This window comes from Ciconia boyciana, chromosome 3 (assembly GCF_034638445.1).
Source record: "Ciconia boyciana chromosome 3, ASM3463844v1, whole genome shotgun sequence".
Lineage (NCBI taxonomy): Eukaryota > Metazoa > Chordata > Aves > Ciconiiformes > Ciconiidae > Ciconia > Ciconia boyciana.
The window spans coordinates 71,896,034-71,920,752 of NC_132936.1; the positions used below are offsets into that span (position 1 = coordinate 71,896,034).

Consider the following 24,719-nt stretch of genomic DNA (forward strand, 5'->3'; position numbering starts at 1 on the left):
ATTTCCTTTTATATAGGGTTCAGGCATTCTGACTGAAGGGAGATACAAAAGTCCTACCTATATTTCCCTGGAGGATTCTACAGTCTATTAAAACCTTTAATAAAATGCATTTCAGTGTAAATATACAACTTTACTGCTACTCCTTTTTGGGAAGGATTAGGACTTCTATCAGTACAAAATTGTCATAGGTTGTAGTATTCCATAAATGTTGGAAAATTTCATGCTTTGCCTCTGTAATACATTGATTTGATTTTCTCTTTGTGCAGTCATTTAAGCATTTCAGAGTACAATATGAGGTAAAAAGGAAACAGATTGAACTTGTAACCCAGTCATTAAGGAAAGATGGTAAATTATCACTTGATCAAGCTGTGGTGAAGCAAGCATGGGACAGACTTTCTTCCAGGGTAAGTTGAAAATTATTATGCTATATATTTTTTATTAAATGAAGGATGAGAATTTAAAATCATTTAGACATCTGTTTGCTATTGATTTTATTAGGCATTAGGAACCTAAAAATGGACTTAATTTCTAGCACTGTTGAATTATTTTGCATTTGTTTTGAGAACATTTACTGCACTATCATCTTTAATATTGCTCAAAGACAGAATATGAACTTTAAGAAACGGACTATACTTTGAGGTTTCCCTTTATTTGAAAGTGTGTTAACAGTACTTAGTCAAGTTCAAAACATTGTTGATAAAAAGAAAAGCATGCACAATGCCCCTTCAAAATGCAATGTTTTAATGTAAATTGCTAGAGTTATCTGAGAAATTCTAATATAACATTTTTTAATGTAACTAAAAAAAGTTTCTGTGTAATACTGAATACTTTATCGATAAATGAGGCTTTAATGCTATTTTTGACCTGGTTGCAGTAGTAAAAAATTAATATTAGTATTTGTGATAGTAATTTTGTAATAATTGAATGAAAAATCCCAACCGAGTTATATTGTTTTATTCCAAATAAGAAGTTATTAAATCATTAGTAGTCAGTGTATATTCATGGATTTTTTTGTGTGTCATGTATTTAACAGAGTATCTGTTTAAAAATATTCTGGAGTTTTGACTTACTTTTCATTATTTTTCACTCCCATAACTGGGATTGCCAATAAGACACGGTATTTTACTGCTATATTCTCGACGCCACAGTCCTTTGAGACTCATTTGCACTTTACACATAGAAAATATGTTCAAAATAGAGAAAAAAAGATTTTGTGCAAGAGCATGAAATAAATGACACTGGGTGGAAGAAGGTCTCACATCCCTTGCTGTGCCTGTTAACTGATGAAATTCCAGACCTTTAGCTTGTCAGTTGACCAGTTTATATGTGGTCAGTTCTGTAACTCAATTAACATTCTGGAAGGGAAGTACATGAATCAACGAATCCTTATAAAGATTTTGTTGTCTGTGAGAATGCTATAATTTCAGAACTAACGTGAAGTAATATACCTAGGTTTCTGTCTCAGACATGTTATGTGGGGGTTTTGGTCTTACAGTATAAAGTCTGATTTTTCTCAAGATACTTGTTTGTATAATTAAGCAAGGAAGGATTCAATCCTCTTACTTTTATTTCCTAGCTACTTGATTGGCACATACACCTTGATAAATCTCTTCCTGCACCTTTGGGTACCATAGCTGCTTGGCTCTATAGAGCAGAGGCTGCTCTGAGGGAAGAAGTAACTGTTCAACAAACTCATGAGGAAACAGCGAATATAATACACCGGAAGCTTGAACAACATAAGGTAGATCTACGTGCATTCATTCTGTGCATTATATTTCATTGTTTCCAAAGCTGTAAATGATCCATATTATACAAAGAAAGATTATTATTTCTAGTTTCTGTGGGTGGTGTCATCTTGATGGTAGCTAAAGCTAGGTGTCTTTTAGTGATGACTTGAACTGTGTTATCTATGTATCTTACAAGCAATATTCAAAATTGCTTTTAAATGTTCCTGCTTCTTATATCTGAAAGATATCAGGTGTTAATATTTTAATTGTTCCCCTATTCTAGGATTTCTGTTGGGTAAAATTCCATAGGGTGCTCATGAGTCAGGTACATTGTTCAACCAATATGAACTTATTAGGTGAAGCAAGAGAGAAAGCAAACATATTAAGTGTGCTGATAGTCAGTGCAGGTGATATGCATTGTGGGAAAAAATAGAATGAAGTGAATTTTCACAGTGTTGTGATGACAAATAGCATGAAAAGTCCCCTCTGCTGTGGTAGACAGGAAACTTTTCCAGATGAATTTAAATACCTTTGCCATTATTCTTTGCTGAGTCCAAGTTCTCATTTAAAATCAACACTGTGAGGTGTATCTGTGCATTTATGTAATATATATGAGAAAAATATAGACAGAAATTGTTAATGAGATGATAAAAGAACCTGAACCAGTAAATATGACAGAGAAAGGAAAAAGATGGTGTAGAGAAAGGCTGCACTTGTGGCGGTAAGACTGTATTTTATATTGCTTTTTTTCTCTATCACTACTATTTTAAAACTTGATTGTAGTTTTGTTATTTTTTGTGTTTTGGATATGGGTGGGCTTTTTTATTAAAAAGTAACGCCATATAATGAGAAGCTGATAAGTTTCATGGTCATCTTGGAACAGCTGTGACAGACAATGGTAGTTTATCTGGAAGATCAGTTGGGTCTTCTGATTACTCTTTATTAGAACAGTGGCAACTCTTCTAACTTAAGTGGTGTTTAATAACATTTAACCAAAACAATATTAAAATCTATGAGGAAGATATTGTTTTCTTTCAAGGTAATGCTAAATTTCATTAGCTTTCTTGTTAACATCAAATGTTTCAGGATTCATAAGATTAGATGTTTGTTTAAAAAAAGCAAGTCAAACACTTTTTTGTTCTTAGGATGTGAACACTATAGACCTCCTTTGATACATTCATAAGAAACCGAAAAGAGTGTGTCCTAAACTGTGTTTTCTTTGCATCAGAAATGCTGTGGTGGGGGATTTCTACACCAACAAATAAACTTTGATTTAGGTTAGTCTGTGCCAGGGGAGCTTTCCCATGGGAGTGGGATGGGGAAAGCTTCAAGAGAAGCATGGGTAATTATATCTGTTCCTGGAGTTTATGTTGTTGCTCAGATTTGCACTGATGAATCCTAATGTGCTGTTGGATAGTACGAGAAATGCATTAGTGGTTTTTCTGTCCTTGTTTCCTAGGAAGTTGTTGGGGGTTTTTATGGTTTTGTTCAGATAACATCATCACTTTAGCTATATCTTTTCCTCATCTGACAATGGGTTGTTTTAGTGAACTTTATAGCTTATGGCCATTTTGAAGCTAATACAAAATGTACCAGCTTATTTGGACAAATCTTCATGGAATCAGGCAAGCACTAAAGTTTATTTTAGTTAATATTGCCACCAAGATCCAGAAATTAAGGACAATGTCTGTGCTTGTTGAGGGTCATTTTGCAGAGCAGGATTTCACTTCATGAGAACACTATATAAAAGTTTGCATGGGCTTCCAGTTGATGTTGGATGAAACTACTGGGTTTTATTTTGACTTACCAATGCATGTTAGGGGCATCGCTTTTTGTCTGGCACGGTCTCAAATGCAGGTAGCTGAGATACTTGTTCCATGTCTTTCCTTTATGTGAGAGTATGTTAGTCACAGGATACCCTCAGTGGAGTTTTTGCCATAGTAAAATCAATGCATCACTTGCATCTGAGAAAGCCTAGTTCATTTCTCTTCACAACAGGGTGTTGGCTGAAGTGGAAAGCAATGAAAATATAAGTGGGTTGATGGGGATGGTGGGACCATTTGGTGAGCTGAGCCAGTGAATTATCATTAATTTCTGCTGTGCAAACACTGGGCATTGACTGGGAAGAAACATTTCTTCAGCCTATAGGAATAAACAGACATCTGTGATCAATACACAAGCCTGCATTTTGTTCCCCCAAGTGAGAAAGGGGGACCTTTATATTATTTCCTTTGCTAACAGGCTTCTGAGAACTTTGTGCCAGGAGCTGTCTGTATGCAGTAAAATACCCACTGTTCTGTGTCCTCTCAGCCGCTGGGGACTTGACGTGTTATTGTTACGGTATCTCTTCAAAGACTACTGCCAGTCATTCATTTTAATATGTAATCTCCAGGAAGCCGTTTGAAGCGGTGTTGCTTAGTTACAGTTGAAATGTGCTCTGCTGTAAGGTTTTTGCTGGTACAATTCTTATCACAGGAATACAGGTCAGGTACCACATTCTGCATTCATTCGTGTAATATAGAGAGAGCGATCCTGAAATCTTTTGATGCTGAGAGAGTGAAAAGTTCACTAAATATTGAATATGTACTTACATAAGGAGCTATGGATCTTCTGCCTATATATAGTGGAGTAGATTAGTTGCTGAAAATTTGAATCTATACTTAATAAAGGTTAGTATCTGTTGTAAAGATGTAAAGAATAAATTTAGCAAGATTATGCTATTGTGATATTAGAGTATTCGCAGACTGCATTTCAGGGATTATTTAATACAGTTAAGAGTCCTTGTTTTGTTAAACCTTTGCAATGTATCCTGTTTTAAAATCTTCCATAGTTGTTAGACACAGCTTTAGCAGAGCATCTTGTAAGGGGCTTCCCTATGTGAATGTTCAAGTTGATGTAAATGCGTTTGTGGTATGCATAACCTTGCATGCAAATGTGAGAGCATGATCAAATAGTTAACTCCATTGAGTCATCAGTGCAGGCTTAAAATTGTGCTTATTAGTTAGATAGCCTACTGTGAGCCTTCTCTCTCTCTCTCTCTCTCTCTGTCTCCCCCCCCCCCCCCCCCCTCCTTAAAATCAAATCAGGATCTGCTGAAAAACATAGATGGTCACAAAAAGACATTCTATGAGATCCACGGGGCCAGGTCTGTTAACGGAGTGCCTGTTCCACCTGACCAATTAGCGGATATGGCAGAGAGGTAAGGCTTTCAATCTGAAATAAAAACCCTCTGTGAATGAAAGGGAACCTGTTTGCTTTTTAATCTGTTCATGTAGAAATCACTGTCTAATTATGATTCTCAGTGGCAAGCATGAAAAAATTGGAAGGAAAAACCCCTTAGAATATACATAAAAATATACCGAAAAGCCTGATGCATTAAAGATTGATGAGAATCAAAATAAGCTATGGGTTTTGGAAGGGAATACTTTTTTACATTGATCCTGTTATTACTTGTCCCTGGAATAAACGTTATGTAACAACAGCCGGGATGCATGTGAAAAAAGAAAAGAAAAATGACTTTGCAAAACTTAGTAACAGATGTAAACTGATTATTTCCAAGAATAAACAGAAATGTAATTAATTTGCTATTCAAGAGTAGTCATCAGAATGATCATCATGCATAATTAAATGTTTGTAGACTCTGAATTAGGTGAAAGATTAGAAGAATATCTGAACTGTAACTAAAGCTTTCAGTCTCTCCTGCAAAAATGAATATTGCTGTATTTTACTATAGTGTGATTCATTTTATAGGTTTAATTTTGTTGTCTCTTCATCTGAGCTCCATCTGTTGAAGATGGAGTTTCTGGAACTGAAGTACCGTCTACTGTCACTCGTAGTCCTTGCAGAGTCAAAGTTAAAATCATGGATTATCAAATATGGAAGGCGAGAATCGGTGGAACTACTACTTCAAAATTATATTGTAAGTTAGGGTTGTCTTCTTTTTATAATTATTTTTGAAAGATTCATATTTAAGATTGCTGGAAATGAATAAAAGAACAGAAACAGAAATGAGACTTGCCAGTCATCAACTTTACGACTGCATTCTTATGGAATATATTTCAGAGGTGAATCTGTCTTCCCCATGGAGGAACTTTAGTCAAAAGGCTAAAAATGAAAATTATTCTCTTTGTACCATCTCTTCAAACCAGAAATAATGTCCCAGCTGCTAACTGTCCAGTCATCAACTTACCAAGCATATCTGGAGGTTCCAAGTCCTGTATTTTTACTTACCTTAGATAACAATTCCAAAGAACTTAATTTCATCTTCTTTTACAACTGCATAGATGCACTTTATAGTGACTATACATAGATTAAGTGTAGACATAGAACAGGGTTTTGGCATGCAGTCCCTCACAGTACTTTTTTTTAAGTCCTCCAAATGAAGGGGGGGAAAAAAAAAAGTTATGCTGCCTCTGTGTACTTTTTCAATATACTATACTGATAGGGGAGTAATTTTATTCTTTTAAAGAATAGTTTTTCTTCTCCTGCTCAGCATCAGTATATTAAACCCATTACTTTTTTTCTGTTCTGGAAAGAGATTTCTCTGGCTCTGCATCATCCATATATCATGTTAAGAAACAGAGGCTATTGACTTACAAATGCTCATTGATATGTTCCCTTTCAGTCTTATGCTGCTGTATCTTGTTAAATCCACACTTGCAGTGCCAAGTGGCTGGTAGAACAGTATCACTGCTGCACTTCTACGATAGGGCGTGAGGGATTCTTTCAAAAGCAGGGCTGGGCTAAATACTTTTTTCCCCGTCTATCTAATCCATACGAGGAAAATTGCACAGGAAAATTTAGTTTGGAAATAATTCATACAGTTATAGAACCATTCAGAGCCAGGACTCTGTGTAGAGGAAGTTATTGATGTCCCCACAGCCTGATAGTTTTTATTACTTCGGAAGAAAACTTCAAACTCAATAAAGTTCCTCTACAAAGTGAGAACTGAAGATGTGTTCACACTTTTCCCTTTCTATGTTTAAACTTTAGCAGTTAGGGACACACAAAAATTCAGGAGTTAAGCCTTGTTTTAGACAATCTTTGCAATTTAGATAGATAGTTATTTAAAATAACATAGTTTGCTAGAGTGATGTGCAATAGCTAGGAGTTATAGGCCATTTGTATAGTCTGTAAGACTGCTGCAAAAACTGCTAAAAGGTGACAAGGGAAGTAATGAGGAAGTGAATACCTTGACTTTTGGATTATTATTTTGTATCACTTTCTTATTTTTTGCTTTAAAATTAACATTAAGTAGTGAACTTGTATGTTATTTTGCAATTGCCTCAATTATTCTTGCACTTCAGACCACTAATGCTGAGTTGGTTGTTAGGAGAAAGAAAATGCTTCTTTGCATCATTTTTGAAACTGCATCACATCAAAATGAAGAAATTGGGACAAGAAGATAAATAGAGCTCAATTTCATTCCTGATGGCCTTGACTTCTGGCTCCTTCCAGGTGTTCAGTGATGGAAAGAGACTTTATTTGCTTTGGCTTACCTGGGAGCAAATTTCTAGGACCAAGAGCCAAGTGTTACTCTTCCAGTAAATTAGGAGTCTTATGTAGGAAAGCTGTAGTCAGTACCTTATAGTCAGTGACTATGTTAGTAGGAGATAAAAATGTAAGTTTGTTTGTCTGCCAAAGCAGACTGAGCAATGTCAGCATTCTAGGAACATGCGTAGTTAGGATCTGGATAGAACATATGCCTGGAAAATATTTATGTACTGTAGCTGAAAAATAAAAATGGTGGTTGTTACTTTATCCCATCTTCTTTTCACCTGTCTGTCATATACCAGAAGTAAAGGTCAGCATAAATTGTATGCCATCAACCTGAAGAATATATTGTACCAAAGTCTCAGCTGTAATTGAGATACTGGGTACAGTTATCCATGGATTTTAACCCACGGAACTGTGTTTTGGCATTGCTGTATTAGCACTTTTTTAGCACCGTATGCTATACGGATTTGGGAAAAGCTATGTATTTTCTTTAAAAGATCTTGTCAGATGGGAGACAATATTAATCAGTAAAATGTCTAAATTTAATTTTTGAAAATATTTCCAATTGCTCTTGAGATCAGTATTATATAAGTAGTTTGATACAGTCTTTTACTTTCTCATATGAAGTCTTGCAGGTTTTGGTTCAGGGTAAAATATCTGTGTGTATGGGTTTGGCAAAAGTGAAAGTCAGGATTTTGTCACATAATTTATGGTAAAGCATGTAGTTCTCGATACATGCCAGACACTTTTTTTAACAGTAGAGCAGAGAAAAATTCTGATTGTCCTTGACTTCTAGTTTCCTTGGTTATAAACACATTTCCAAATTACGTACTAGATAACTGTGGTGATTTGACACAGAAACTGTAAAAGGTTTTAAAATAGAAGATTTTTAGATATATACTGGCAGGCAGATTAATTTTTAAAACTGTTTTTCATGTTTATATAATGTGGGTTGATGAATACACAAAATCTAGTTCTCCTCTTCAAAGTACATTGAACTTTGACCTCATTTGAAACCTGGTTTTACCAAGATCACACTAGTACACATAAAATTTTGTCTATTCTGACATTCCAAAGCTTGTGCAGACTTGTGAGATATACTTGCCTTAATTTTGTAGATCTGTAACTGAGGAGGCAAGGCAGATAGTATAAGTTACAAAACCATTCCAAAACTCTAGATGAGTACATTAGATAAGGCAATATAAAAGCCTTGTAAAAAAGCGGGGTTTTCTCCCTTTTTTAACAGTGGTAATGCAAGATATAATGCGCTTGCATAATATAGAGATGTAATTATATATTGCACTTAAAGGAAGTAACATTTCTGAAAGACATTTTTAAAAAAGTCAGTGTGATTTGCCATAAGGGATAAAGAAGCATAAATGATAAAGAGCCATAACTTTGTGACCAAAATATTTCCAGATAAATTATTCATCGCACTATAACACATTACACAGCTAAAACATCACTCACAAAGGAAAAGCGCTGTGTCACACTTTGGAAAAGCGGTATCTCTTTGTGCAGAGTTTCCTTAATCTTATTTTTACCAATTACAAAGGAGGTAAAGGAAAACTGAAGGATAAGTCAAATGTTTTTCATCTCTTGAAGTGAAACCTGCCATTCTGCAAAGGCTTAATACAGGAACAATTTTTAAAGTTTAACTGGATTTGAATTTTGTGGTGACCTATATGGATGAAATTTTCCCTTTTACTAAAATGATTCCACTTAGATTTCAGTGTAAAACAGTTTACATTAAATAACTTTTAAGTTAATTGCTTAGTTTCTACACATTCAAAGTATCATATGCTAGTGAGTTTCAGTGAGTCAGCAACTAGCAGACTAAGAACATATTAAATAATCTTTCCATATGCAAAGTAAATAAACTGTATTTGTAAAGGGAGACTCTGCTATACCATTAATTTTGAAAAGGTGAAATTTATGTATTATTTTATAATTAAGATAATTTAAATATTATTTTATAATGATAAAAAAATGAAGGGAGGAATAATGAAATTAAAAGTTGTCATCACTGTCCTGATGTAATTTCATGGAAATTATCCTTATTCTTAATATCTATCTTTATTTTGTCTGTTGTAATATTTTTTTCTTTTCAGTCTGTTATTGAAAATAGTAAGTTCTTTGAGCAGTATGAAGTTACTTACCAGATCTTGAAAAGAGCAGCTGAAATGTATGCCAAAGCAAATGGCTCAGGTAAATGCTTGTGTTTATTTCATCATGGGGACACCATTTTAATCTCTTTAGACATAAGTATCCTCTAAAATGTCTCCTAATATCTGTTTCTTCCATGCAGCAGAGCTGTACAGCAGCTGCAGTTCACCAGGGAGGATACAGCCTCTGGTAGCAATTTCACATATTCTCTAGCATGAAGCCAGCTGGTACAGAGCAGCCTGCTCTCCTGCTGTTAAGATTTCTTAATATCCAGAAGAGGGTGGTCACATTCAGATTTCCTAACAGGAGAAGTCCATGGTCCATGCTAACTTCTGGATTGTTTTAGTGTGTTGCTTTGGGTCACAAGTGTGCCAGAGACCAAATTAGGAGTAGGGAAGATCATGTTCTGGTGCCTGGAAATGCTCCCTGGCTTGGCTTCATTTATTAGAAAAAAACAAATAGAGAGTTGGTCCCAGTGTTGTAGTAGCAAAAGTATCCCCTGATTTATTGAAGATTCTTCAGTAACTGTGAAAACCTATAAGAGGAACCCAAATAATAGTTGAAGTATGGATATACATGAGAAAAATGTGTAGCTGATTCAACAGCTGCCTCCTGTAATTCCTGAATTCTGCTGAGTTCAGTGAGAATGCATGAGGGCAATATTTGACCTAGATAGTTACAGACATGAGATCACTTTAATCTCTGCTGAGGAGATAACACAATAATGTCAGTGGAGGATTGCTGCAGCTGCTAGGGTGGTTAGCAGAGGTGGAGAGAAAATGGATATCTTTTTTTGGATGTGAAATTTAAGTTGATGGTGGTAACACTCAAATTTTACAAAAGTAAACAGTTTTTACAAGGTATCCTTACAAAGAATAAAATTAATATATTTATTCAATGCTATTAAAAAAAATCCAGTAACAAATTCTTTTCTAGAGGGCAGCTACTCACTTATATGAATTCAGATACAGCAGTGCAAATTAGAGGACACCTTAGCTGAAAAAATGTTTTTTAAATTGTCTATATTCTGCTTGTTTTGTGAAGTCTCAGGATTTGCTTGGGTCCTTTTTCTTCTCTCTGTTTTTTTCTTCTGGAATGAGGACACACTTGTTCCTTTATTGCCATGAGGAAAATACTATAAATTAAATGGCAAAAATTAGCAGCAGTTTGGTTTTAAAATCGGTGGAAGGAAGATCAGGATTTCATTCAGTACTTTTCAATGCAGACTTAATATGTGTTTGTACATTATACATCTCTCGTTTTCTGCTTTTTTAAGGAAACTTTCTCTCTTGATTTATTTTATTACAGATTAGAAATGAACACCACACTGAATATGCAGTGTGACTGTTTTAATATAGTACTCATTTTATGTACTTTCCTTAGTCTTTAATTCACAGGTTTAATTTCTCAGTCATAATTTTGCACTAAAACTGGGCTGTGAACTGATCATATGTATATAAAAGCCTACTGAAATAGAAGTTGCAGTAAAATGTAATTCCCGGATGAGAATAGATAAGCATAACATAAAATTAAGCTTTACAGAAATAATAATTAACCAAAATAATCAATGTTTTTCCTGTATCTCAGTGGAAGAAGTTGAGAATGTGATGAAATTCATGAATGAAACAACAGCACAGTGGAGGAACCTCTCGGTAGAGGTGAGAAGTGTAAGAAGCATGTTGGAAGAAGTAATTGCTAATTGGGACAGATATAGCAGCACTGTGGCAGGTCTACAAGCTTGGCTGGAAGATGCTGAAAAAATGCTGAATCAGCCTGAACATTCTAAAAAGGTATGCACTAACAGCATAAGTATTTGGCTATTTTGTAAGTTACGAACTGTGGGATATGTTTTTGCGTTTGCTTAGGTTGCTTTACAAAATGTCATACAAGAGGGAGAGATTTTTTCAGTTTCCGGCATACTGTCTACATTCATCATAGGTGTTTCAATGTTTGCACATATCGCGTGTACAAACATATACATATATACACTCACTGAAGGAAGGCATCATCTATGATAACATAGTTAGACATGAATATAAGGCAGCAGTATTGCTCAGAGATAGGAATGTTACCTGATTCACTCAAAGGCAAATACAGCTCTTAATACCAAAGTGCATAGTCATGTGCTGTGTATAAAGACACTTAAAGAAAATTATTTTATCCACTGATTTTTCTGTCATATAGATGACAGATTTCAATATTAGTTGCCTTCACAAGACAACATTATTAATATGTGTCGTTATGTTTGATGGGTAAGTAATCCATTTTCCTGGCATTTTAGAAATCTTTTAGGCCCTTCCTTTTGGGGACCTGCAGTCATAAAGATAGTTTTAATGTCTTTTTTTCTCTTCTAATATTAGAGTACTGAAGCACTAAGATTTATGTTTGTGAAACTTCAATAATGACCCAGATCAACTTGAATAATACTGCATTTAATAGGTGCTACATTTTCACCCAATCCCAACTTAGCAGCTATACAGCTCTTAACACCAAAGTATGGTTTTCATAGGTTGTACGATGTCCAACTGACATCAGGTCAGGAATGAGCATTTCATGTTACACGACAGAACAGTGTAATTTTGGGTAAAAGTTTGTTAGTTTAAATTGATTTAAAAGAATGGAATACACTTTTTAAATAAAAATAAACCTGTGAAAAGGATTCAATAGTCTGGCATAATATAAATACCAACAGTTATTATTACTGAGCAGGAAGGATGACCTCAGCTGATCAGGTTGATCTTAGCTCCTTGTGTATGTTTTATGTAACTAACTTGGCAGTGTTTCAAATGAAATATTCTTATATCCATACATATTAATAAAATAAAAATATTTACTCCTCTGATCAGTTTTATAACATTACCTTTAAAGATATTCAAAGCAGAAATCTGAACATATCCATACAGTATATACTTGCTTCTGATTTCTAACCTAAATCCAACAAGTACTTCTTACCATTTTGATATATGAAGAGTTTCAAAAAGCCTTGTTGAAAACCTTATACATGAAAGCATTATACTTCCCAGAATGCTAATTTCTTCTTAAAATTACATTGGCTCAAAACTGTTAAAGATTACTGAGAGGTAATATAATCCGCCTGTAGACTGAGATACATATTTTAAAAGTTACTTCTACTATTAATGTTGAATCTAGCACTCCACAGCAATAATTTTCACTTAGATAGTGCCAAGGATAGTTCCAATTTAACAGTTCTAATATTGAGTTGTTAAAACCAAAAGTAATACTTACATTGGTTTGTGCAATTAGTAGTCATACAGCCATCAGCACAAGCGTCTGGAATCCCAGGTGAAAGATGGTAACTATTGCTTGGAATATGGCTTAAAACTTTTAAAAACATTTTCAAATATTTGTTCTGTAAACCCACAAATATACCAGTAATATGATACAAAGATTTCATTGATGCTCATTTGCAAACCTTACCTGCATTCCTAAAGCCCACAATGTTCTATCCTAGTCAGAGACCTTAGTAGCCCCTTACCATGCTGTCATACTTTCTTCTTCTTTCCATTATCTCTGTATGATTTCAAGACCAGCAAGCACCACTGTTTATTTTGCAAAGTGGCTTGTTGGCTTCTCGTTGGTTTCTGTTTTCAGAAATCTTATTGTGAACCTGTAGCCCAGAAGATCTTGCAAAAAAGATCAGTATGCACTTGGATTTTTCTACCGCAAAGTACTAGAAATTTAACAGTAAATGTATTAATGAACAAACAACTCCTTTATTTACTTGCAGTACCTCTTAAGCACTTCCCATCATAACCTCGTTGTAACTGCACTCTCCCACAACTTTGTCCAACAGCTGTATCCAAAGGGTATCAGAGGGCTTCTAGATCTCATGTGGGGACTTCCTTAAAAAGAGCTACATTGTTTTAATTGAGAACCAGGTGTGCTTCACAGTACCTTCCAAACTTGTCCAAATTTTACACATGCTTTAGGTTGGCTTCTGAAATGGACGGACTCCACAGCAGAGTCTGAGGAAGGTAATGGTTTGTGGGAATAAGTGTGCGCGAGCAAGGACACAAGTAGTTTACTCCATCTGCTTTTTCCTTCTTGACCTCTAGTAAGCCTGACCACTGGAGAACTGACCAGTGCCAGATTCAGTAGACTTAATTTCTTTCTGATGTGCTCACAGACGGTAGCCTTTGCACAAAGCAAGGGATGTGCTCCACTGCGAGCAGAAGACTCAAACTGCACATACAATTTACTGAGATTATTAAGTTTATTCACCGATACATCAGTACAGAGCACCTGTACGCTACTGACCTCAGCTTTAGGAATTTAAAACACTGTATGTTGTTCAATTCTCTCTTCGACAAATTGAGCAGTGTACATCCATTTGACGTTTTCTTTTTGGTTGTATCAGATCTGTTTTTACATGTGGATGAGTTCTGACAAGTATAAACTATAACGTTTCAGAACTGTAGCTCTGAAACTTGGGATGACTGACAGTACAGTTGTTGGACAGGACTTTTTCACATCTACCCCTGAGCAAAGGATTGCATGGGACTGTCACTGTCAGATGAACAGTCTTGGAATTATAGGGTAGTCGTAAATAAAATGGGGCAGTGCCCCTTCCTGAGTCCTGAGGACCAAGTGGCATGGTTCAGCTTGCATCCTTGTGGCTACGCTTTCTCCCCTGAAAGAAGGTGGCCTCATGATTCAGTCTATTGGAAACAGTCCTTGCCAGATGCTGTCCATTGAATTGGGCATTGTCTGTGAGAAGGGTAGCAGGGACAAGCCAAAACCATGTCAGAGAAGATGTGGACAATCATGGGACAGTGATTGAGTCCTGTTTTGTTTACTGGTATAGCTGTAGTCATGGTGCCTGGAGATACCTGCCTTAGGAACAATTGCCCATCCTCTTGAAGAGCAAAAAGGAAGGGAGGGAGCTGGTCTTTGTCTTCCCTATCAATGTATGTGTCTGTACCTGCCTACAAGATGCACAGAAGCATTTGTCACTATGGCTGGGCTATTTAGGCTGTCTCACTGGAACAGGGGAAAAAAATCAGTGACAACCATCCCTTCCCCCTCCCCACTCACCTACTCTGAGACAGCAGGAAGCAGCGATAAAGAATCAGTCTTCTCAGGTCTTCTGGAATGCCAGACTCTGGAAAGCTGCATGTCATTCACAGTAGGGGAAGAACATCTCTACAGTCTCTACAGTATGTGGCCCAGGTTACTATCAGCCCATACTGTTTCAAGACAAGACAGAAATAAGATGAGCCCTAACAGTGTTTTCAGTTAAGCTTTCTCTTAAGGAGGAGTTCTATTGGTTTAACTGAAGCTACTCACTGGAGTAAAATGAGCTGTAAGTAAACTGGTGGTAATTTTTAATTCCATAGGTTATGTTCACAGCCATAAAAATTCTATTATGGCATATCCAATATTAAGAGCTTCAGAGGATAATTGTTCAAAGAGTTTCATCAAGCCGTTAGCTGGTGATTAAATTTTAGTTTCATGATTTAAGATAAAAACTAATTGAAAAGGTTTCAGAAAGGTTTTTTCATTTTCTTCTTCAGGATTTCTTCCGGCACTTACCTCATTGGATCCAACAGCACACAGCCATGAATGATGCTGGTAATTTTCTGATTGAAACATGTGATGAGACCATTTCCAGGGACCTTAAACAGCAGCTTCTGCTACTAAATGGAAGATGGAGGGAACTGTTCATGCAAGTTAAGCAGGTATTTGTTTTTGCTGTTGTTACTTTTAAATATTTACTTTGTCATTTCCATGCAAGCAAGACACATTAGCCCCACTAGCAGGACTGTAGGACAACTTACTAAAGTGCCTAACAGTTTATCATTATTTAAATTAGAAATGAATCCCTGACAGCAGTTTCTTTTATTGGGGCTTTTCCTTTGTTTATCTTTTTGGTTATACAGCTTTTTATTTTTATTTTTGGACATTTTCAGATAGTATAAGCTGTAGTTTTTCTTTATGGTCTCCTGTCTTGATACAGTGAATATTATTTATGCATATCCTCTACCGTTCTTCAAAGAAAATGATTGAGTTTAAGTAGCTATTGTTATTGTAAAAGCTCTGTAAAATTAAACAATGAAAATGGTGAAAGTGAATATTTTTGAATGAAGTGAACTCTTTAATGAAAGTTGCATTCAATTATTGTACTGCAACCGTAAGCAGGTACAATAGCAAGTTAGTTAACTAAATGTTTTCCCCAAATCGGTCAGACCTTAATTGTACCTTGTGCACAAGGAGGCACTGATAGTAAATGAAAAAACTACCCTTTATCTCATGGAAGAGATTCAACCGACTGAAAAAGAATTGTTGTTTCTATATTTGCTCTTTAAAAAGCAAAGAGAAGATGTGAGCTAAATTACACATAAGTATTTCACACCTCATAAACACATTAGAAAATATCTTTGCTATAGTCAATATACATCTAATGATATTTTCCCCTTCCAGTGATTTTAAATAGCAGCTGCCTTCTTGAAGATGCTGAATCTATTTTCTTTACTGGCTTGATTATTTCCATTGCAGTCAAGTTAAATGGAAAAGCAAATAATGATTGCCCCTTTGTTATTGCAACTTTTCCAAACTGTTGACTAGAACGTTCTCAAGCTTTATTTGCTGATGATATTTAGGGTGATTCACTGTGGAAACAGTAATGCCCAGGATGTAAGTGTCTCTTCTCCTACTTATGCAGCTTCTTTCATGTGCTGGCTATATGGTTTTTCTCACTGGCTTTTCACCATTTCTGTCATACAGCTCTTTACACTTTCTAAGACCTATGTTTCCCCTTCCTCCAGCCAGAAGTTCTTTTATTGAAATTTCCCTTATCCTTCTGCTTTTCTAGGCTTTTCGTGTTCTATTCTCTTTGCTGAATTTTCAAACTTGATACTGTAGGTAATGAGAAATAAATTGAGATGTTGATTCTAGTTTAGAAAGAAATGAGAGGCTGGTATTCTCCAAATGATCTAAACTTTAAAAAAGGCTGACCTCTTGTGTGAATGTTGTTCTTTTTAGTATCAGCACTATTGAAACTAATGCAGACGATTAGTGTCTAACTTATTTAGAAGATTAGTTTCCATTATTTTGTATTTTGTTGAATACAATTTTTCCAGCAAACAATTGCACTGCAAACATGCACATTCTCTTAAGTCATTACTTAATTGCCAGATATCTCATTTGGGGTGGTTATTTTTTGTTTGTTTCTTTTTACTTTACATTTTCTTAGTATGCTCGAGCAGATGAACTAGATAAAATGAGGAAGGAATACTTGGATGGTGTTGCCCATTTGACAGCTTTTATTGATGGAAGCAATAGGAAGTTTTCAGTCCCTGTAGAAGTGTCCTTCCTCGATGTTAAAACATTTGTACAAGATTTAGAAGTAAGTGTCTTCCTTCCATTTCTTTCTTTCTCCTTCATAAGAGAGAAACTTGTAACTATTAAAATCTGAGAACATAAAATTATTTTAGTATACATTTCCATTATTACTATTTTTTTACCAGTGGTGCTTTTTTGTATAATTTCTTCTGTAGCTAATATAAATCATTGTATTCTGTGAGTGACATTTCTAGAGCACATTCCCAAAACATTGTCCCACCGGATATTTCTTTCTGTGTAGTTTGAAATCACATTCAGGTGGGCTGACTGATACCCTTTGGCACAGTTTGCATGCGTTTGAAATGTGATCCAGTATTCACTAAAATCAGTGATGAAAACAGTTGATAATTGGAATATGTATCTTTTAATTCTCGAGAACAGACTTGTGTTGAATGCATAAATGCTGTTGTTGAAATACTTTTTGAAACATTTGTTTCAGAATATCAAGCAGAAATTGCCTACGATGGAAGCTCAGTACAAAATAGTTACAAGAACAGTGCAACTTGTTACAAAAGAAGTTTCCCAAGAGGAGGTGAATGAAATGCTTGGAACTTTGACAAGGATCAAAGAGCAGCTGAACAAGGTTGCAGAATACTTTTTCTACTACACATGTTGTTGACTGTTGAACTAAGAAACAGTAAGCTCCCCTACATAAATGCTCAGATATATGCATTTGAGAAAAGATATAGTTATAGTAACAATAGATTGATTCAGGGTGGAGAAAATGTTCCTTCTTTTAGACTTTAAGACTACCATCCTTAAACTTAATATTCTTTTCTTTAAGAAGTAATACAGGATGAGGATTGATCTATCTTAAAAGTGTCAGGTAGCAACTATGTAAACCCACATGCAGGGGAAGCTGCTGTTTATTGAATTTTACAAATTTTTTAATAATTATTTTTCTTTAAAATGGCCAAAAGGTTAAGGAGTATGCCTGTGCCCTGCTGTATGAATGCCAGCATCTGCTGTCTCCACTGGAAGAACTGGAGAAACAAATCACACATTTTTATGAATCTCTTGAAAAAGTCAATGAAATAATTTCTATCCTGGATCCTGAAGCACAACCTACAACTGTTCTTAAACAAAAAGCCCAAGTAAGTTTCAAAAACGTCTTACAAAGATCTGCTGCCTCTGAGTATTTACAATTAGCTTTCTAGGAATTTGGATTGTAACTCGGTAAGCTGAGCAAATGTTTCTTCATATTCAGGCAACAAACATAACGTATCCTAAAGTCAGCTAGGCATAAACATACAAAGATTGAGACTTGTGTTCCCTCCTAGTGCCCATGGTTTAAATCCAAAAAGTAAATATAAGACTTTTTTATTTATCTAGTGGAAATTGGACTGAAAGTGGAAATTAGACTAAAGTATCAAAAATACATTGGATTTTTTATTAAGCAGATGAAGTAACATGATCAGGAATTTCCCTAGGTTTTCTTGGACAATTATGGAAGTTTCTTAGAAGTCTGGAAGTGGTTTCTTTGAAATGCATTGTAGTGGAATATTAACTTTTCTCCCTGACCAATAAACATTTCATTCTGGAGGAATTCAGAGCTAGTCAGAACTCACTTGTAAAGGAAAATGAAAATATGAGGATCTTGCATAGGAATTGGTGTTTAACCTTGTGTATGTGTGGTGTATAGCCTAGAAATAGTCCCTCAAAATTTATGTACACATTTCATTAGAGTTGGATTTGACAGGTAATATAATTAAATTGATTTTTTTAACGGGAAACTGAAGTCTTTCAAAGCCTTTTAGAGTCCCTTGCAAAAAATAAAAAATATTGGAACAAAGAGATTTAATTTTGTGTGTGTGTGTGTGTATATATATATATAAATTAGTTCAAGCTTATAGTGACTCTGGAGATTGGCCCAATAATTCAACAAGAAGGGTCTTCTCTTCCAGTGACTTCAAGTTTTGATAGTATTTCAGTAAAAAATGATCCAGTATCAAGTATCAAGTATCAAAAAATGAGCTTGTATCAAGCCAGTCCATTTATATTCCTGAGTAAATCCTCTTCTGTTTATGAACACCAGCTGAGTCATGTGTCCAACCTGTAGGTTAAGGAGCAGCTCATAAGAGTGCTCCTTTCCTCTGCTTCTGAAGGTTAACCTGCCCCACAATGTCACAATAAAAAGACATGTTTCTTCTGCAGTTATTTGCCAACCAAGGAACCAAAATCTCCTCAGTTATACGGAGGGTGCAGGTTTCTGCTGATCATAGAGTAAACAGAGATTTGTGCTGAGGAATACAGTGTTCCTTCAATAGCAGAACAGTTTCTTCAGGTTTTTTTAGACCTTTTTTTCAGCCTGTGCAACTTCATGCATGTTTTCTTTTCCTCTCTCTCTCTTTTTTTTTTATTTTAAGTATAATTATCATTACTTAATGCCATTTGTAATGAAATCTGAATTCCAACAGCTGACATGAAAGGTTAATTTCTTGAAAGGCAAGAAAGGTTAACATCTCAACCTGGTACTGAGAGTTGTCATTCTTATGTCTATTGTTTTCACTGCTGCCTACTTACAATTATACAGTAAATACAGACATGCCATAAAATTACATCACAGAATAATGTATTGACCTGCATTCTCTAAAACTACCCAAAAGGCTTGGGTACATGTCTGTGTCTTTTTTTTATAGATAGCTAGAGCTCTATTTGGGTACGGGACTCTGCATACAAGGAGAAAGTTGTGTGGTCTGTGCTATTCCATATAACATTTTGTGTAGTCTGTTTGTCATGGTGACATGACCTCATCCCTTTTGCTCTTATTGTCAAAAAATATCTTCCTGTTATTTTGCCAAACTTTTTTCTCCTTTGTTCCTGGCCAGGGTGGATATATGTTTTTTTCTTTCAGGATTTGGTAGCTTATCAAGAAAATTGCAAGAAAGATTTGTCCCTGATTGAGAGAAATAGTCAGAGTATCCTGCAGTGTGTGGCTTCGAGTCAAGTGTTACAGCATTTCCATCAGTCAACATTTCAGAAGAAAGTTACACAAATTCAGATTACTTTTCAGGTAATTATGTCATACCTTGGTGCATATTTTTGAAAGCTTGTTCATGTGCAGCTGATCCATCCTACCATATCTCCATTTCATCACTCTTTAGCTACTGTCATAGAGAGCTCTACTCTCTGGTGTCAACTTATTAATTAAAGATTTGTCCATATTATGTAATAAGTGGTCAGGGAACTGATGGTCATGTTCTCCACACAGTAATTCAGAAGTGAGCCTGCCTCAGAGGAACCCAGGATTTAAGGAGAGCTTTAACACACCTCAGGCTCCTTTGGAATGAGGAGCCTGAAATCTACCTATTAGGGCTGCACTGTTTTTTGTTTCTCCTGACTTTGTTATCTTTACTAATTATTTGCTCCTATATTCCCATACATCCCCTTTCACACAAAGCATGGAAGATGGAAACTTGCAAGTGCTACTATTGCTGAGCTTTGTATTTCCTCAGAAAATGCAGTGGATTGTGAATATAGAAAGTTGCAAATATGTATTTGCATTTGTTAATGTAAAGGTGTGTACTTTGGGCTATAATTCCCCTTACCTGTAGAGCTCTATGTTATTAGCCATATCGATATTTTCAGGGCTAGCTCCACTGTAGCATGAAATTAACCATTATCTTGGAGTCAGATCTCCAGACGTTGGGTTCTGTTAGATTTGTTTTCAGGCAATTATTGTTCAGTATAATGCTATCTAAACTGAATTCTAAGCTACAGAAAATCACCTATCAATAGAGAGCTGTCTCTGAGAGGTGGATTTCAAAATTTATGTTGTATTTTGTGGGTTGTACTTAAAGATCAGAGGGTTTTGATTTACAATTTAGAAGTCATTAAGTTTAGCTTATAGTAACAGAAGCAGATACAGTTGTAACTTGGTAAATTTACCATGTTGAACATTAATTATTCTGTTTCTATAAAGATGGATGGTGAATTATCTCTTTTTGTGTTAGAAAATAAACTTATAAAACATGGCATAACCATACAAAATGTGGCATACCCAGAGTTAAAATATTTATGGATCTGGAAACTGGCATTTTCTCATGTAAAAAGTACATTCCTATATGATACTACTATTATACACAAAATTTTATCAGGAAACATTAAAAAGGCTTAGCAAGATGTTTAAGTTGAGAACTACAGATTTGATTATCTCACTGGGTAAAATCGTTACAATTCCTTACACTGGGGTTTGTAATCAGTGAGGATGGTAAAGTGTATGGTTAGTAAGCAATGTTGGAATTGCCTTGCTGCAGTTGAACTGGTGAACCGTTCATTTCTCCTGGTAAATTTTGTTACTTGCTTATGGAATTTTAACCACTGGATAACGCAGTGCACTGGGACAGACTATAAAGCAGAATAATGAAGAGCTCTGACTAAGGTTTCAAAACAAGAGGATTTCAGAGTACCAACTAAACCACAAAATTTGCTGTCTTTCTTCTAAGCAGCTTTCTACTTGGTTGCTTATCTGGCCTACTAGTGTGATAATCGTACAAACCTCTTCCAGATCAGAAGACCTATAGCATGGAACTGGTTGGATCCATAGGTCAAACTACCTTCACGTAGAGTCATGCAGGAGGAGGTAGTCTGCTACTAGGAAAAATGGAATGGCAAGATTTTAGCCATACCAGGTGCTTTACATTTGACAGAGGCTTTAGGAAAGAAACACTAACCAAATGGCAGAGGCATTTTGAAGGTATCAGAGACATCTGTATTATAGCTACGCATTTTTATTTGAATGAAGGATGGCATTAGCATGAACGTTAGTATAAGTATTAAAAATTGGGAAAATGGGAGCCTGAAAGGGAGAAGCACTTGTGAACGGCATATATTTGAAAGACTGACACCAATCAAATGTATTTTTTGTAAGATCATGTTAGAGAACAAATAAAAATCAGTGAGAAAGTGCTTGCTCGTTTTCTTTGCTTATAACTCAGAATATGGTCAGGAAAGCTGGTGACTGGAGAAAAAACATAGAAGCAAACAGCCGTTTGATGAAGAAATTTGAGGAATCTAGAGCAGAACTGGAGAAAGTAATACAGATTGCCAATTGTTGCTTAAAAGAAAAAGGAAATCCTGAAGAACTTCTCAGGAAACATAGCGTGAGTAAATTCTCTTGACCTTCCTCACGGAAATCTTTGCTGCATGACATACAAGTGAAAAGCCTACTTAGTTTTAAAATTGATGTGGATTTCTTTCACATATAGAAGTTATACAGATCAGGGCAAGCTAATGTTAAGATTGAAAAGCAAAAAGGAAAAAAGATCACCCCTCTTATTGATGAATGTAAGCAACCAGAAGGTGAAGAATGAAGACCCCCTAGAAATTAGGATCAGCTTTGCCAGTAGAACCACTGGAAGTGAGGACACTACGTTTTGCCAGTCGCATGCATCCACTGCTTTTTTTTTTCAGATTAATATCTGTGTCTGTATTATAAACATTACTTATGCATGTGGCTTTAAAATTTATTCTTGTTAAAATACCATCTCAGTGTACTAGATGAGAATAAATTAATTTGCTGGACTTTAAATACCTATAAATAGTTCTTTCCTTAGCTCAAACTTCAATTCTTCAATGCAGCAGAAGTAACCTTGAAACTTACGGAGTGTGTTAGGGAACTTCATGTTGGCAGGTTACTATATCGATAACCAGCTTCATCTTCTCACCTTCTCACTTTCTGCCTCAACCTCAGGAATTCTTTAACCAGTTGGATCAGAGAGTCCTAAATGCCTTTCTGAAAGCATGCGATGAACTTACTGACATCCTCCCAGAACAAGAGCAACACAACCTGCAAGAAGCTGTGAGAAAACTCCATAGGCAGTGGAAGGTTAGTGACATTGAATGATATCTCTGGAAATTGTAAGTCTTAACTTTGGAATGTTTCTGCATGACCTATTTGTTGAAAAAATTTAAAAGAAAATTAAAAAAATAGTTGTATTATTTGGCTTCCTGGACAATTGGAAAAAAAAAATGTATTTTTACATTAGATGCAGTTATACCTACAAATACCCTCTTGAAAAAGCCCTGTTAAGTAAAGTGGTCAAAAGTCAAGAAATGTGAGAAATTAATTATGAAACCTTAATTTCTCCCCCTACATACAGCCATAATGATACCTGTGTTAAGAACATTTGTTGCGAATAGGTGCTAGCTTTTCTTTATGCTGATGTTGGATGATTGCAGTTACTTTCCCAACCTTAATAAAACAAATTTGTAAGAGATCAGGCTATCAGTTTAAATTGTGTCTTCTGCCAAAGGCTGTAACAACTGAACAAAACATTGCTCATAAACTATGGAATTTGTTGCCTGATACAGCATGTTGCAGGTTCAAAGCTGGAGTGATGGATGAGTGGTTTCTCATTAGCACGCAAACTGGAACCTCTGGAAGCAGTTGTGAATATAGTTTCACTATTATTGTTTGCTTTATTTTATACAGAAAATATTTGGTATATCTTGCCAACAATCAAGATGTCTCTGTAATGTGCCTTATACATACATATTCTGGTCCCCAAAAACTTATGACCTTATAATATATCTAAGAGATATTGGTAAAAGAGTTGCTTTATTTACTTAAATGAGTACAGACAAACCCCCATCTGTTCATGCATATATATACTTTATTTTCTATATTAGCAGTTTTTAGATAATTTATTTGTAGTAACTTCACACTGAGGTAATGGGAGTAGTGTTTTATCTCTGTGCTTGTTTATTGCCCCTGTGGGTTTGTAGGATCTTCAAACAGAAGCCCCATATCATTTGATCCACTTGAAGATTGAAGTACAGAAGAGCAAGTTCCTGGTCACAGTGGAGGAGTGCAAAGCTGAACTAGCTCGACAGAACAAGGTGTTATCAAGAGAAGGCAATGAAAGGATGATCAAGGAACACATGGTATGAATTATATGCCACCACATGGGCATTTACAGAAATACATTTCAATGTCAATAATAAACAGAAGGTCTGACCAACTCTTAAGCCACCAAATACTCTGTGCACAACTAAATCAGATCAATCCTTGGGGTCTTTAACGAAAAATTTGATTTGAGCTTAGTACAGTTTATAACAAATACACAGATATGCTTTGTGATTTCTGACAATTTGTATTTTTATTGAATTTTCTGCTTTGTCTCCCATCAGTTGTTCTTCGGTGACAAGGGAGGTTACCAGCTGTGTGAGAAAAGGCTACAACGGATTGAAGAACTGTGCCAAAAACTGCCAGTTTCTGATCCAGTGAGGGCTACATTGGAAAGCAGCCAACGGATCCTGAAGGAGCTCAAATCCCAGATAGACAGCACATATGTAAAGCTAACAGAACACTCGGACACCTGGAAAGGCTATAAGAACAGGTGTCAGCTGAATTGCTAGCTGGGTCTTGCAGAGCCTTATGTGTGGTTACTCCTCTAAATGTCGTCATAGATCAGTACCATGTAGAGAATGATACTGTGTTGTTAGCTTCAAGTACAAAACTATACTTTATGTAGTAATTCCACAAATTGTATGGGTTTTTGAGTGGATTTTATAATTTTTGTCTTAAATTTAAGAGGTTACCATTTGGTGGTGGCAATTTTTGTCTAACTTTTTTCCTTGCTTTGCATTATGTGATGTTTTATTTCAGATTTTCTGAATTGGCAAATTGGATTTCCTCAACAGAAAGAGAGCTAAAGAAGATAAAGGAAAGTGTCAATGATACTGCCAAATACAAGCAATGTAAAGCATCTGTGGGGGTGAGCCTTTGGCTTATATTCTAACAAAGCTACTGTCATTGCTACTGGAACACTGGATAAAACTGTATTCTGAAGTAGTGCAACTGTTTTATTATGGAGACCCTAGTAGCTCTGCTGATTCGTGGTATTCTTAAAAACATTTCCAGGAGAAAGTTCCACATGCAGCAAAGTGTGGCAGAAGTTCCTACTTTTAATAATTTAGAGAATGGCACGTCCCTTCACCTGTATATTCAGAACATTCAAAATATAG

The 24,719-nt window shown here is 35.6% G+C and overlaps 1 protein-coding gene across 1 annotated transcript in view; it reads left to right on the forward strand.

The window, feature by feature from the left end:
* Positions 1-24,719, forward strand: part of SYNE1 (spectrin repeat containing nuclear envelope protein 1) — a 270,199-nt gene that overhangs the window by 35,964 nt on the left and 209,516 nt on the right. The window contains exons 11-26 of the mRNA XM_072856086.1: positions 267-404; positions 1,577-1,741; positions 4,814-4,926; positions 5,478-5,646; positions 9,335-9,431; positions 10,977-11,179; positions 14,924-15,088; positions 16,603-16,755; positions 17,191-17,334; positions 17,672-17,845; positions 19,606-19,764; positions 21,689-21,853; positions 22,444-22,578; positions 23,478-23,636; positions 23,883-24,091; positions 24,361-24,469. Coding sequence (XP_072712187.1) covers positions 267-404; positions 1,577-1,741; positions 4,814-4,926; positions 5,478-5,646; positions 9,335-9,431; positions 10,977-11,179; positions 14,924-15,088; positions 16,603-16,755; positions 17,191-17,334; positions 17,672-17,845; positions 19,606-19,764; positions 21,689-21,853; positions 22,444-22,578; positions 23,478-23,636; positions 23,883-24,091; positions 24,361-24,469 — 2,457 coding nt within the window. The remainder of the gene's footprint in view (positions 1-266; positions 405-1,576; positions 1,742-4,813; positions 4,927-5,477; positions 5,647-9,334; positions 9,432-10,976; positions 11,180-14,923; positions 15,089-16,602; positions 16,756-17,190; positions 17,335-17,671; positions 17,846-19,605; positions 19,765-21,688; positions 21,854-22,443; positions 22,579-23,477; positions 23,637-23,882; positions 24,092-24,360; positions 24,470-24,719) is intronic.